Source organism: Hemitrygon akajei, chromosome 16, assembly GCF_048418815.1.
Source record: "Hemitrygon akajei chromosome 16, sHemAka1.3, whole genome shotgun sequence".
Taxonomy (NCBI): Eukaryota; Metazoa; Chordata; class Chondrichthyes; order Myliobatiformes; family Dasyatidae; genus Hemitrygon; species Hemitrygon akajei.
This window is the reverse complement of record NC_133139.1, coordinates 66,486,146-66,502,919: the sequence shown is the minus strand read 5'-3', so window position 1 is coordinate 66,502,919 and position 16,774 is coordinate 66,486,146. Positions and strand designations below refer to the sequence as shown.

Below are 16,774 nucleotides of genomic sequence, written 5' to 3'. Positions count from 1 at the left end.
GATGTCAGGGGTAAGATTTTGGTGAGTGAGTGAGTGCGTGGAATGGGCTGCCAGTGACGGTGGTGGAGGCAGATATGGTAGGGTCTTTGAAGTGACTCCTGGATAGGTACATGGAGCTTAGAAAATTAGAGGGCTATGGGTAACTCTAGGTAATTTCTAAAGTAAGGACATTTTTGGAACAGCATTGTGGGCCGAAGTCCTGTATTGTGCTGCAGGTTATCTATGTTTCTATCTCCTCTATACTTGCTTCCAAGAACCTTAAAACTGTGCCCTCTTGTGTTAGCCATTTCAGCCGTGGGAAAAAGCCTCTGACTATCCACATGATCAATGCCTCTCATCATTTTGTACACTTCTATCAGGTCACCTCTCATCCACTGCTGCTCCAAGGAGAAAAGGCTGAGTTCACTCAAGCTTTTCTCATAAGGCATGCTCCCTAATCCAGGCAATATACTTGTAAATCTCCTCTGAACCCATTCTATAGTTTCCACATCCTTCCTGTAGTGAGGTGACCGGAACTGAGCACAGTACTACAACTGGGGCCTGACTAGGGTCCTATGTAGCTATAACATTACCTCTCGGCTCTTAAACTCATTCCCATGATTGATGAAGGTCAATGCACCGTATGCCTTCTGAACCACACAGTCAACCTGCACAGCTGCTTTGAGTGTCCTATTGGATCGGAACCCAAGATCCCTCTGGTCCTCCACACTGCCAAGAGTCTTACCATTAATACTATATTCTGCCATCATATTTGACCTACCAAAATGAACCACCTCACACTTATATGGGTTGAATTCCATCTGCCACTTCTCAGCGCAGTTTTGCGTCTTATTGATGTTCCACTGTAACCTCTTACAGCCCTCCACACTATCCACAAGACCCCCAACCTTTGTGTCATCAGTGAATTTACTAACCCATCCCTCCACTTCATCCAGGTCACTTATAAAAATCACAAAGAGAAGGGTTCCCAAAACAGATCCCTGAAGCACACCATTGGTCAACAACCTCCATGTAGAATATGACCCATCTACAGCCACTCTTTGCCTTCTGTGAGCAAGCCAATTCTGGATCCACAAAGCAAGGAACCCTTGATCCTATGCCTCCTTGCTTTCCCAATACACCTTGCATGGGGTACCTTATCAAAAGCCTTGCTGAAATCCATATACACTACATCTACTGCTGTATCTTTATCAACGTGTTTAGTCATATCCTCAAAAAATTCAACAGGCTCATAAAGCACGATCTGCCTTTGACAAAGCCATGCTGACTATTCCTAATCATATTATGCCTCTCCAAAAGTTCATAAATCCTGCCTCTCAGAATCTTTTCCATCAACTTACCAACCACTGAAGTAAAACCCACTGATCTATCATTTCCTGGGCTATCTCTACTCCCTTTCATGAATAAAACAACATCTGCAGCCCTTCAGTTCTCTGGAACCTCTCTCCTTTCCCCATTGATGATGTAAAACCATTATCAGGGACTCAGCAATCTCCTCCCTTGCCTTCTACAGTAGCCTGGGGTACATCTTTTTCAGTCCCGGAGACTTATCCAACTTGATGCTTTCCAAAAGCTCCAGCACATCCTCTTTCTTAATGTCTATATGCTCAAGCTTTTCAATCTGCTGTAAGTCATCCCTACAATCGCCAAGATCCTTTTCTGCAGTGAATACTGAAGCAAAGTATTCATTGAATACCTCTGCTATCACCTCCGTTTCCATAGGCACTTTTCCACTGTCACACTTGATTAGTCCTATTCTCTCATGTCTTATCTTCTTGCTCTTCATGTACTTGTAGAATGCTTTGAGGTTTTCCTTAATCCTGCTCACCAAGGCCTTATCATGGCCCCTTCCGGCTCTCCTAATTTCTTTCTCAAGCTCCTCCCAACTAGCCTTATAATCTTCTAGAGCTCAATAATTACCTAGTTTTTTGAACCTTTTCTCTTCTTTTTGACTAGATTTTCAACAGCCTTTATACACTATGGTTTCTGTACCCTACCATCCTTTCCCTGTCTCATTGGAATGTAGCTATGCAAAACGCCACGCAAATATCCCCTGAGGTTTTGCCACATTTCCTGAGTAGATCTGTTTCCAATTTATGCTTCCAAGTTCACATCTGTTTCTAATCTATGCTTCCTAGTTCACATATGTTCCCAATTTATACTTCCAGGTCCTCACCCTCAACAATTTTTCCTTCACCTCCTCCTACTTCCTTCAAACCAAAGGTGAAGTCATGGGCACTCGCATGGGTCCCAGGTATGCCTGTCTTTTCATCGGTTATGTGGAGCGGTCCATGTTCTAAGCCTACACCGGCACCACTTCCCAACTCTTCTTATGTTACATTGGTAACTGCATTGGTACTGCTTCTTGCACCCATGCTGAGCTCGTTGATTTCATCAACTTTGTTTGCAGCTTCCACCCTGCTCTCAGATTTACTTGGTCCATTTCTCACATCTTTCTCCCCTTTCTAGATCTCTTGTCTTCAACTCTGGAGGCAGTCTATGTACCCACCGACTCTCACAGGTATATAGCTCCTATCTACTAATCCCTCCTATCTACATCCTGTCCATGTCCCTCCATCATCCTTACATCCATGTACCTGCTGAAACATCACTTAAAAGTCTCTACCACCACACCAGGAGTCCCTGATATACCTCAGGTCCTACAATTTTGCTCTGAGGTCTTCAACTTTATTTTCCAGAGACTGGCAGAGTCTAAGGCGTTTTGATCATACCTGTAAACTAGCTTGCTATCCCTGGTTTCATTTTCTTAAAGGGGAACTGCACTCACAACCCAAGTGTTCCAGGTGGGGTCCATTAATTTAAGGATCAATAGATCTTTTAAGTGTCTTACAATAATGTTGTTTACTGTAACTTTGACTGTGGATTTCAGCTGTAATAGCTCTAAATGGGAATGTGTAATGATTTCCATCATAGCTGCACATAAAGTATCGCCACTTATCTGCTCCACCTTCCCAGAAATTAGGATACTATGTCAACGGGGAGCACCAAGATCAGATTGAGCATGTATGCCTGGAGTTGTGAGACATTTGCATTACCTGCTCCCGCAGTCTCATTGTACCAACCTTTTCTTTTATTTTTCTTTACTTTTAAATATCCTTCGCTTATCCACCTTGAACAGAACAATTTCAATCACATATACCCAGCATCACAACAACGGTACCAAGCTCAACACAGGGAGATCATGCACTGTAAAAGCTCAATAACATACTTGTATGTGCTGTATAACCAACTGTGAAGTTAGTTAGTCCTGATGGGATGGCAGTAGAAAATCCCACTGTATTAAAATGTATAGTATTTGGCCCACACACTGATGGAATTTGGAAACATTCATTATTTTCTGTAATCAATATGAAACAGGCATGTGAATAGTATTCATTCTTTATACTGGGTTGCAGTGACCATTTCCCCCAGCTGAGAAATATCTCCATGCCAGTTTTCTTAACAGAATGCTGACACATCCAGTGGATGTCAAAATGTGGCAGGAGATTCGCTGCCAACTAAGTGGATTAAGGAAAGGGTCCAATCTGAACATTCTCTTATAATGAGATGATTTTATGAATTGGACAATATGCAATCGCAACAGGATAACCACCAGCTGTTCAAAGGACCAGGGAAGTTCTGAAGCATCCCCATGATGATGGTACTTAACGTGCAGTCTTGCCTGGCATCTCGGGTTGTCAGAGGCTTTCAGTGAGCCACAGTAAGGAGCTATTAATGGCTCTTCCACTCAGGGGTTTATGTGCTTTGAGAGATCATTATCACCTGTATTGTGGGACAGAAAGACAAACATCACCATGAGCAGCTCTAGCAAGATCTCGTCACTGAGACAAAGCTTCTTCATGGGTAAAAGGCTGCATCCGTTTCTCTCAGATGCCCTGGTTGTTGTTGAGAGCCACATTGCTTCATTCAGGTTTCACTATGTGAAGCTGAGGTCCATGATGCAGGGTTGGAATGGAACAGAAAGGAAGTTTATTTAACCTGAATAATTAATTAATTGATAAGATTATGGAATATTAATTGGGTAACAAAGATAGTACGGATGTTAAGAAACAGAAGAACAGGGAAAATTTCATAAAGATTGAAGAATTATGATATGAGAGTGTAAAAAGATGAGAAACAGATCAAGAGTAGGTCAGTAGGCCCTTCATACCTGCTCTGTTGTTCTGTAAGAACACGGCTGAATTGTTACCACTCCTCATATCTAAAAAATTGTCTATTGTTTCATTTAGAGTGCACCAATTTGCCCGGAAATCTTTTCCTGCAAGTAACATCACATCGAGTCCAATGCATAGAGGAATGGAATTAATTTTGCAGGCAGAGTATTGGAAGAAAATGTTTTGCCTGGGAAGCAAAATAGGAGCTCCATTATGATTAAACCTGTAAATACCATGACAGCCAGATCAAGCTCACAGCTGCGGCCTTGGTTCATCACACAGTGGGGCAAATCATCATGAAGCTCGTAGACACAAAGCCTGGAACAGGGGGAGTAGTTACACAGCCTCAGTTCCACGGAGAGTGAAGCAAATGTCTCGAAGCAGTAAACAAAATTGGTCTGGCCCTTGCCTTCAGTTCTGAAACCTTGTCTTCTCAGTCCATCTGGGCTGTGTTTAAATTTTCTAACACTGGGTCATCCTCTGCACAGGACCCGGGCCCTACCTTACCAATATGCTCTGTGCAGAGATTCTGCCACCATGTTCTTTCCCGTACCCAAACTTTCCAGATCAGCCCAGAACTTAGATCGATCCAACCTTGCTCTCAGTTTAGGTGGATGGGCTCTGAAGCTTCTCCAAAATTTCTCCGCTCTGCTCGCTCCAATTCTGTTTCTGACTCTGACTCCATCTAGAATATGCCTCGACCCTGCTAAGACCACTTCTCCACAAACTTGCGATGCTCAGAATTTGCATTGCACCCACATGCCTCAACCTGCAAGTCAGCCTCACCTTTGCTCACTTTTTCATTGTTTGCAGTGATAGTTTACAATTTACCCACAGAAAAATGCTGATAATAAAGTACTTAGTTGTATTTCTTGCTTTACGAACCACCAGGAAACTGTTGTCTCTCATTAGTGTCATCTTAAACCAGAAGAAACAGGCCCTTTGGCCTATGTAGTCCATGCCGATCCATTTAGACTGCCTACTCCCATTGACATGCACTGGGACCATAACCCTCTATACCCCTACTATCCATGTACCTATCCAGCCTTCTCTTATATGTTGAAATCAAGCTCCCATGTACCACTTGCACTGGCAGCTCGTTCCACACTCTCAGGCCCCCCTGAGTGAAGAAATTTCTCCTGGGTCGATGGGACTAGACAGAATAGCCAGAGCACATATTAGATGAGCCGAATAGCCTGTTTCTGTTCTTTAGTCGCTAGGACTCTGACATGTCAGATATTAATAGTTATTATATCATTTTCAATTGTTTTCCTCTTTTAGTCAGTCTCAACTTTATGATCCTCCTGGTTTAAAATAGGACTACTGAAGTTGGTCAACAGTATATGGATGGATAATAGAGTAAGAACTATGTCTAAATACTTATTAATAACACTTTTACTGTGGTAAATTGTGACAAATTATCACCACAATGAACAGGCGAGCGAAAGTAAGACATGTGGGTGTGATGTAAAGTCAGTGATTCTTGAAAGATCATCACTAACGCCTCCATTAGGCTCCAAAGGTAGTCATAGCCGAAGGGTGGTGGTGGGGACGAGCTCTCACTGCTCTTCATGGTGTGCGTCTCAAACAGCCATTGCTGCTTTGCCATCATCCTGCTAGTGTTCTTTTCCAATCAATTGTGGCCAACTCCTCTCTCATGCCTCTGTAATTCCCTTTACACCACTATAATATTGATATGTCTGTCTTTAGATTTTTCTTCTCAAATTGCAGTGTGAATTCGATCACATTATGATCACTTTCCCCTTAAGGTTCTTTTACCTTAAGGTCTCTAATCAATTCTGGTTTATTGCACAACACTCAGTCAAGAATAGCTGATCCTCTAGAGGGCTCATCCACGAGTTGAGATCCTGGACTTCCTGTCAGATCGCTAGCAGGAGGCAAGAGTGGGTTCCCTCACCTCCACCACCCCTCTGACTCTCAACACAGGAGCCCCTCAGGGCTGTGTACTGAGTCCCCTCTTTTGCTCCCTGTATACCCATGACTATGTCGCCACTCCCAGCTCTAATCTGCTAATTAAATTTGCAGATGACACTACATTGATTGGCCTTATCTCAAACAATGATGAGGTGGCCTACAGGGAAAAAGTCATCTCTCTGACACAGTGGTGTCAAGAAAACAACCTCTCCCTCGATGTTGCAAAAACAAAGGAGCTGGTTGTGGATCTGGAGTTGAGAAGGTTGAGAGGGTAAACAGTTTGAATTCCCTCAGCATCCACATCACTGAGGAACTCACATGGTCTGTACACACCAGCTGTGTGGTGAGAAAGGCAGAACAGCACCTCTTTCATGTCAGACAGTTGAGGAAGTTTGGTATGGGCCCCCAATTCATAAGAACTTTCTACAGGGGCACAATTGAGAGCATCCTGACTGGCAGTATCACTGCCTGGTATGGGAACTGTACCTCCCTTAATCGCAGGACTCTGCAGGGTGTGGTGTGGACAGGCCAGTGCATCTGTAGTTGTGAACTTCCCATGATTCACTACATTTCTAAGGACAGGTGTGTAAAAAGGGCTCATAGGATCATTGGGGACCTGAGTCACCTCAACCACAATCTATTCCAGCTGCTACCATCCGGGAAACAGTACCACAGCATCAAAGCCAGGACCAACAGGCTCCAGGACAACTTCTTCCACCAGGCCATTGATTAACTCATGCTGATCTGAGTGTCCTCTAGATTACATTGACTGTTCTATTTATTATAAATTATTATAGATTACTATGATTGCACATTGTACATTTAGATGGAGACGTAACATAAAGATTTTTACTCCTCATGTATGTGAAGGATGTAAGAAATAAAGTCAATTCGGAGCATAGCTTACTATTATCCTCCTCGATTGAAAGTCAGTTAATTAAATCAAAAGCCCAATTCTATGTATATGGAGATAAGTCTGGTAAATTACTAGCTAACCAATTGAAAGTTGTTTCGGATAAATGACAGATTACTAGGATTCGTAAACAAGATGGTACTTTGACGATCGATCACAAAGAGATAAATAAAGCCTTTCAAGATTTTTATAATTCCTTATATCAATCAGAATGTACTAAGGACTGTTCTATAATAAATGAATTTTTAAGGAAATTGAATATTCCAAAAGTAACTGTTGAGGATAGTGTATTTTTGGACACACCTATTATGGAGTCTGAAATAGAAAAGGCTATTTTTTCAATGAATTCGGGTAAAGCTTCTGGTCCAGATGGTTTTTCTACAGAATTTTTCAAATCTTTTTCTTCCATACTTTCTCCTTGGCTTTGTAAAATTTTTAAAGATGCATTAAGTATAGGTAAACTACCACAATCTTTTTATGAAGCTTCTATTTCTTTAATTCTTAAAAAAGATAAAGACCCTACTGAATGCGCATCTTATCGGCCTATATCCTTGTTGAATACGGATTTTAAGATTTTTAGTAAAATTTTGGCTATTAGATTAGAAAATATATTACCTCGAATTATTTCTGAAGATCAGACTGGATTTATAAAAAATCGCTATTCATCTTTTAATATTAGAAAATTAATTAATATTATTTATACCTCTTCATCTAAAATACCAGAATGTGTCATTTCTTTAGATGCCGAAAAAGCATTTGATAGAGTCGAATGGCCATATTTATTTAGTACAATGCAACATTTTAATTTTAGTTCAAAATTTATTTCATGGATTAAATTAATATACCATAAACCCTTAGCTTCGGTTTTTACCAATAATCAAAGATCCCCTTTTTTTCAGCTATTTCGTGGTACAAGGCAAGGTTGTCCTTTAAGTCCTTTATTATTTGACATTGCTTTAGAACCCTTGGCTATAGCTATTCGTGAATCACCCAATATTTTTGGTATTACCCGTGGGGAGACAACATATAAGGTATCATTATATGCGGATGACTTGTTATTATATATATCTGACCCTGAAAGATCTATTCCTGCTATTTCTTCTTTGCTCGCTCAATTTAGTAACTTTTCTGGTTATAAATTGAATTTTAATAAGAGTGAACTATTTCCATTAAATATGCATGTTCCAATTTATAATCATGTACCATATAGAATTGTTACAGATTATTTTACTTATTTAGGTATTAAAATTATTAAAAAACATAAAGATTTATTTAAAATTAATTTTCTACCTTTAATCGATCAAATTAAGCAACTGGTTAATAGGTGGTCTCCATTATCTTTGTCTTTGGTAGGCAGAGTTAATGCCATTAAGATGATGATACTACCTAAATTTTTATATTTATTTCAAGCATTACCAATTTTTATTCCTAAATCTTTTTTTGATATGGTTGACTCTAAAATATCTTCTTATTTGTGGCAGAACAAAAATCCTAGACTAGGCAAAAAATATTTACAGAAGCCTAAGAAGGAGGGCGGCTTGGCTCTACCAAACTTAAGATTTTACTATTGGGCAGTTAATATATGGTATTTAATATTCTGGACACAAGAATTGACTACAGCTGCTTGCCCACAATGGGTAAATTTGGAATGTAAATCTGTGCAAGATTTTTCACTGATCTCAACCTTAGGATCTTCACTTCCTTTTTCATTATTCAAAATGAATAAACAGATAACTAATCCTATAGTCAAGTATACATTACGAATTTGGTTTCAATTTCGTAAATTTTTTGGCTTGAATAAGTTTATGCTGTCATGTCCTATAATATCTAACTACTTTTTTCGGTCTTCATCTATAGATCAAGCTTTTCTTTTATGGAAAACAAAAGGTATAACATGTTTTCGTGATCTGTTTTTGGATGATAACATTATGTCCTTTGAACAGCTATCTAATAAATATAATTTACCTAAAACCCATTTTTTTAGATATTTGCAAGTCAGAAATTTTCTGTATAATGAATTAAAGTCTTTTTCGAAAGAATGTCCATTGGACATTACAGAAAGAATTTTAGCCCTCAATCCTTGTCAAAAGGGTTTAGTAGCTATCATTTATAATATGATTATGAGTGGACAGCCAGATGTATCAGGAAAAATTAAGAAGGAATGGCAAGAAGAATTGCATTGTCCTATATCTACTGAGGAATGGGAAAATTTTTTATCATTGGTAAATTCGTCCTCTATTTGTGCTAAACATGCCCTAATACAATTTAAGGTTGTACATAGAGCTCACATGTCTAAAGATAAACTTGCTCGATTTTATTCTTATGTTAATTCAACCTGTGACAGATGTCATTCTGATGTTGCGTCACTGACTCATATGTTTTGGTCCTGTCCTTGTTTACAAAATTATTGGAAAGATATTTTTAATATTATCTCAAGAGTTTTAAATATCAATCTCCAACCGCATCCTTTTACTGCAATTTTTGGTTTACCTATGATAGATAATAATCATCTATCCGCTTCATCTCAACGAATGATTGCATTTGTTACATTAATGGCTAGAAGATCTATTTTACTGAATTGGAAAGAAATTAACCCTCCAACTGTATTTCAGTGGTTTGCTCAAACTATTTCTTGTCTGAGTTTAGAAAAAATTAGAAGTGTGGTTTTTGATTCTTCAGTTAAATTTGAGGAAACTTGGAGACCATTTATTCAACATTTTCATATGAGTTAAATGGTCTGATCCTAAACCTTACTGTTATTATCCTTAATTATTTGGATGGAGGTTCGGAGTTATCGGCACTACTGTATGTATTTAACATTATGCAATTGCCCATATTGGTTAGTTTTTTTAAAGTTTTCTTTTAGTTTTTGTTGGGTTTTTTTTTCTCTTTTTCGATTCTTTTACATTAATACTATGAGTTTGGGAGGCCTTATATATTGATTATTACATATCTGATTGTTTATTTAAACTATTAATTATGTACTCTCAAACGTTTTGTATTCATAGTTCACTAATGTTTTTCTTAAAATTAATAAAAAGATTTAAAAAGAAAAGAAATAAAGTCAATTCAATTCAATTTGGGGGTCTGTATGCAACTTCCATCAGGGTCTTTCTAACCTTGCAGTTCTTTAGCTCTATCTACAAAGATTTAACACCTTCCGACCCTGTGTGTGTATTGCTTTGAATTTCAGGCATCTGCAGACTGTCTGTGTCTGCCTGTGATATTAGATCTTTGCATTCACAGCTAAAATCCCAATGTTAAGGAAAGAAGCTCTCCTTGAAGTTTGCTTTACCAGCTTTTGAGATGAATTTGTCAAGAAGAAGAGAGAATACTGTATACACGAGGAAATCTGCAGATGCTGGAAATTCAAACAACACACACAAAATGCTGGTGGAACACAGCAGGCTAGGCAGCATCAATAGGGAGAAGCGATGTCGACGTTTCGGGCCGAGACCCTTCGTCAGGACTAACCGAGAGGAAAGATAGTAAGAGATTTGAAAGTAGTGGGGGGAGGGGAAAATGCGAAATGATAGGAGTAGACCAGAGGGGGTGGGATGAAGCTAAGAGCTGGAAAGGTGATTGGCGAAAGTGATACAGAGCCGGAGAAGGGAAAGGATCATGGGATGGGAGGTCTCAGGAGAAAGAAAGGGGGGAGGAAGCACCAGAGGGAGATGGAGAACAGGCAAACAACTAAATATATCAGGGATGGGGTAAGAAGGGGAGGAGGGGCATTAACGGAAGTTAGAGAAGTCAATGTTCATGCCATAGGCCTCCAACCTCGCCAGGTTGAATTCGCCATTGAATGTAGTAGCCTCCAACCTGATGGCATGAACATTGACTTCTCTAACTTCCGTTAATGCCCCTCCTCCCCTTCTTACTCCATCCCTGATATATTTAGTTGTTTGCTTGTTCTCCATCTCCCTCTGGTGCTTCCCCCCCACTTTCTTTCTCCTGAGGCCTCCCGTCCCATGATCCTTTCCCTTCTCCAGCTCGGTATCACTTTCGCCAATCACCTTTCCAGCTCTTAGCTTCATCCCACCCCCTCCGGTCTTCTCCTATCATTTCGCATTTCCCCCTCCCCCCACTACTTTCAAATCTCTTAATATCTTTCCTTTCGGTTAGTCCTGACGAAGGGTCTCGGCCCAAAACGTCGACATCGCTTCTCCCTATAGATGCTGCCTAGCCTGCTGTGTTCTACCAGCATTTTGAGAATACTGTATCTGGTGTTATGGTCTTATGGCAGTGGTCCCCAACCACTGGGCAGCGAGGAAACGATATGATTTGGCGATATGAAATGATATGAATCAGCTGCACCTTTCCTCATTCCCTGTCACGTCCACTGTTGAACTTGAACGCACGCGAGGTCACCAGTCGCCTAAATGCAGTGATACCCTCGCGCCAGGGATCACTGGTTGGCCTTGGTTAACCGGCCACCTCGCACGGCCAGCGAGAAGTGCAGTTGCTACCGGCCTGGAGTGCGGACAGATGGGCGCCACCTCTAAACCTGTTTAGCACACCGAAGGTTCGTGGGGAACCTGGTGGTAAAATATTCACAGACGACCTAATTCAGGCTCAGGGTTTCATAAGTAGCAGAGCAGCTACCTTGCTGCGATCTGCTGAAAGTCATCCCTCGAGACAAACTTTTGTCAGCCGATAAATCCTACCTACCTACAAGGGGGGTGGGGACGCGCCCTGTCGCACTCCTCGCTCGGTCGGTCGCTTTCTCCGGACTGTGACCGCCATGGCCCCGGTACAGGGACCTTCGGCCCTCACCTTGTCTTCTCACTGGTGTGTTGCAGTAATTTTATATGTTCATACTTTTTTAAACTTTTTTAACTTTTTTAAAGCTATTATTAATGCTTTTTGAGTTAGTGATTTAGATGCATATCATATTATTACTGAGTTAAGTATTGTATGTAATGAGTTTTTGCTACAACAAGTGTATGGGACATTGGAAAAAAATGTTGAATTTCCCCATGGGGATGAATAAAGTATCTATCTATCTATCTATCTATCTATATGAGGAAAATGTGCGCTGTGTGTTTAATATCCAAACCTTACTTAAAATGTTATGATGCTATTGACTTGTAAGTGAGTTATAATTGACTTATCACTATATTCATGTGAGTAAAATATGTGCAGTGTTTTTAATATTAAATTCGTTAGATAAACCCTTTTAAAAATGAAATTGAATGTATTAGCCACTTATAAGTGAATTATAGTTGACTTATCACTGATATTCCGGTCGTGATTAACACCTGTGCCCCCCCCCAACTCCTCCGTCAGTCAGTCTGCAAGAATATTGTCAATTTCAAACCAGTGCGCGGTACAAAAAGGGTTTTATGGTATCCCTTGTCTTATGGTATCATAATTGAACAAATGTACACCATAATTTTTTCAAAGTTTCTGACGGGAAAAAACTGAAATAGTATTTGGAGCAACACACACACAATGCTGGTGGAACACAGCAAGCCAGGCAGCATCTATAGGAAGAAGCACTGTCGACGTTTCGGGCTGACACCCTTTGTCAGGACTACCTGAAAGAAAAGATAGTAAGAGATTTGAAAGTAGAGGGTGGGGGGTGGGGGGGGGGGAAATCCGAAATGATAGGAGAAGACAGGAGGGAGAGGGAGAGGGATGAAGCTAAGAGCAGGAAGGGTGATTGGAAAAAGGGATACAGAGCTGGAGAAGGGAAGGGATCATGGGACGGGAGACCTAAGGAGAAATAAAGGGGGAGGGGTGCACCAGTAGGAGATGGACAACAGGCAAACAGTGATGGGCAGAGAGAGGAAAAAAAAGGAGGGGGGAATAAATAAATTGGGGATGGGGTAAGAAAGGGAGGAGGGGCATTAACAGAAGTTAGAGAAATCAGTGTTCATGCTATCAGGTTGGAGGCTACCCAGACATAATATAAGGTGTTGTTCCTCCAACCTGAGTGTGGCTTCAGCTTGACAGTAGAGGAGGCCATGGATAGACATATCAGAATGGGAATGGGACGTGGAATTAAAATGTGGGGCCACTGAGAGATTTACAAATTTCATGACATATGTTGGTGATATTAAACCTGATTCTGATCCTGAATTTGAAAAATCTGCCATCATTTCTCATCTAATTGAATTACTTGATTCAACAGATGGAAATTACCTCTTAGCTTTTGTTCCTAGAGACAGAAAAATCCACAACAGGATTAGACGAGATGAACAGAGGGAAGCTCATTAACCTCCCATGAGTAGAGTGTTCAAGGTCTTTGGGAGGGGGGGGGGGGAGGAATTTAAAGAAAAACTGAATCAATTGGAGATTTGATTTAAATTACCAGGAAAAATGGGGAATGAGACTTGTATATGGGCCACCGGCAGAGACATTGCAGCAACATTGAAATAAATGGCAGGAGGCTTGATTTGTGAGTACTCCCACTTTATACCGGAGAAGAACAACAAGACATCTTCTGACTGACCCGTGCTAAGGTCGGGGGAAAACTTCAGAATGTGTCAATAAGTAAAGCACTAAATACCAAAAATATGAGTGTTATCACTCACCTGTGCAGTTTTCCAGCTTTGTGAAGTTACTATTCTTCTGTAAGTTCATATATCCTTCCTGACAGTTACAATAGAAGCCTCCCTCTGTGTTGTAACAAACAGTATTGTGACCACACATAGCTTCTGTAACACTTTCCCCATAAGAGCACTCATCATCATCTGAATTGAAGAGAAAATGATTCAAGGTTTAATAAAAGCTCAAAAATGTATGAATTAGGAGCAAAAGTCAGCCACCTGTCATGCTGCTTAGCTGATCAGGCCTGATCCTATCCCTTCTCATGCAACAACTTCCCAGATCTATTAAGGTACACAGGGTCTAATGAAAGGAGGGAACTAAACAAACTTAGTATTTGTGGAAAATGGTATTAAAATATTAAAAGGATTAAAGACTTTTAAATTCCCCGAGCCCAATAGACTGTATTGCAAGTACTTTAGGAAGTGACACTGAAGATGGTCGATGTATCGATGATCACTTTCCAGCTTTGTTTAGTTCTGGAACAGTTCCAATTAATAAGAGTGAATGTAACCCTAGTGTTTACAAAGGTCGCAAGATAAAACAGGAACTCCTAGACCAGTTAGGCTGACATCAATGACAGGGCACTTGAAGAATGACTAAATTGGGCAACCTCAATAGAATCTGTACAACATGAGGATGCATAAGGGAGAAGCAGTGGATGCAGTGTATTTAAACTTCCAGAAAGCTGGTGCTAATATCCCACAAAAATTAAGTCAACATGGGATGAGGGTAAGGTGCTGATCTAGATAAAAAAATATTTGGCCCACAAGAAACAGAAATAAACATGGTTTCCTCTGAGTGGCAGTCACAGGGTTAAGTACCATAGGGATCATTGTTGGAACCCTAGTTACTTACCATAAATTAATGATTTGAATGAAGGAGTTAATAGTACTTTCTCTAGTTTTACAGATAACACAAAGCTGGGTGGGAATATCAGCCTAGAGGATACAGAAGACTCAAGGTTCATTAACAGGTAGAGAGGTGCCTAGATACTAGGCTGATGCTGTACAACATGAATAATTTGAGGTAATCCATTTTGGGGGCAATATATCAAGAAGGCAGATTATCTGAATGGTGGAAAAGAACAGTTACAACAGGATCTGGATGTCTTCATGCAGATGCAGCGGGTGATAGGTCAGAAAATGGTTTGTTCAGCTTTGTTACAGGGAATTTGAGTACTAAAAGTAGAGATTTGCAGAACCGTGATGAGCCTGCACCTGGAGTATTGTGTACAGATCTGGTCTCCCTATCTGAGGAAGGTTGTTCTAACTATGAAAATAATTCACCAAAGGTCCACTGGACAGATTCCTAAGATTACAGGGCTGATGCCTGGAGAGTTGTATCAACTAGTGACATACTCACCAGAGTTTAAAAGAATGAGAATGCTAACAGGCCAGGAAGATAACGCGCAGTATGAATGTTCCTGATGGCTCAGCAATCATAGTATAAGAATTTATTTATTTAAAACAGGGAGGAAGAGAGATTCCTTCTCTGAGAGAATGCTGAATCTGTGAAATGTCTCGCTGCAGAAACAAGTTGAAGCCTAAACATGAAATATATTCCAGGTTAGATTTTTCTTAGGGCTATGGGGATCAAGAGGAGAGGAAGCAGGAATGAGGCACTGAAAGTGAATGATAGGTCATGATGATATTGAATGGCAGAACTGACTTACAATCCTGTTTCTGTGTTTCTGTGATATTTGTCCCAAAATCACTGTATAAATGTATGTGTTTGGACACCACAGCCTCCCATTCATTTCAGAATCAGGAGATTCTTTAGTTGTGAATAGCCCAGGAAAATAAGTTGTTTATTTCTTTTTCTGAGCTTTGGCTGACAGCTGCAGGGAGAATGAATGGTAAAGAGATTCTTTGAGTGAAAATGTTGTACTCCAACTCACCAACACAGCCATTAATATCCTGATAATTGTATCCATTCGGACACGGTGGGTGTACAGCTTGAATCCTTACGTGACTGAAGTAAATCACTAAAAGAAACCAGAAAAAAACTTGGTAAGAATCCATTTCATACTTCATTCCACTCCTACAGAACTACAAAGAAGGAAAGGAAACATGGTTAATGCTTTAACAATTGACTAAATTTAGAGAAAAGCTCTGTGACTCTGCAAAGATGTAATCAATAAAATTACCTAGAGCTGTTTGATGCCTGATTCCTTGGGAATTAGTTGTAATGAGTTCATCAGGTGCGTGGCATGCCAGCATCTTCATGAAGGTTTACCAGCATGTTGCTGGGACTCAAGGGACTGAATTATGGAAAGAGAGTGAGCAGGATGGAATTTTATTCTTTGGAGAGTAAGAGAATCAGGAGTCTTTTCACCCCGGTGCAGAAACTCATGAAAATCATAGATAGGATGAATGCATATAAGTTATTTTTCACAGAACTGAGGAATCAAGTTCAGGTGACATAGGGTTGGGGTGTGAGGGGAGATATTTAAGAACACAAGGGGCAACTTTCTCACAGAGTCCATGTGTGAAATGAGCTGCCAGAGGAAGTGCTTGAGGCAGGTACTTTAACAACAGTTAAGATGCACTTGGGCAAGAAAGGTTTACAATGATATGGGCTGACCACAGGCCAGTTGGTGGCATGTTGACATAAACCAGCTAGGTTGAATAAGATCACAACCATAATATTCCCTTGAACATCGCATTTAACCTTGAATGGGAAGTATAGCCATAGTCATTCAGCAATGGTTTAACCTCTTGGAAATTCTACTAACTGCATCAATGACAAAACCTCCATTTCAAAGAGAGCAATGACTGAACCGATTCACCAAAAGCTTTTCAAGAATATTTAGCTGTAGTTATATATTCCAGCATTGCTTGCAGTACCTAAAGCCTGAAATATTTACACTGTAATATTGTTTAGGTGTCTATGGCAATAAGGTTTCTTTGTCTAAGTAAGCAAAGGAGAGGTTGGAATAACATGCAGTTTCAAGGGTAGAAGTATTCAAGGCTACTGAAATAGCCTGAAACAATGACAAATTCATTAAAATAGAACCAACCTTTGTTTCTTTAATCTACCACTGGATATCTTTTATACTTATACCTTACTTTATTATCACCAAACAGTTGATACTAGAGCGTACAATCATCACAGCAATATTTGATTCTGCGCTTCGTGCTCCCTGGAGTACAAATCAAAGTAAATATAATAAAAATTTAAATTATAAATCATAATT

At 40.1% G+C, this 16,774-nt stretch overlaps 1 protein-coding gene across 1 annotated transcript in view; it reads right to left on the bottom strand.

Annotated features, from left to right (window-relative positions):
* LOC140740137 (adhesion G protein-coupled receptor E3-like) overlaps positions 1–16,774 on the bottom strand; it is a 139,896-nt gene that overhangs the window by 109,920 nt on the left and 13,202 nt on the right. Inside the window, exons 2-3 of the mRNA XM_073069073.1 lie at positions 15,476–15,562; positions 13,563–13,721 (exon numbers count right to left, since the gene is read on the bottom strand). Coding sequence (XP_072925174.1) covers positions 13,563–13,721; positions 15,476–15,562 — 246 coding nt within the window. The remainder of the gene's footprint in view (positions 1–13,562; positions 13,722–15,475; positions 15,563–16,774) is intronic.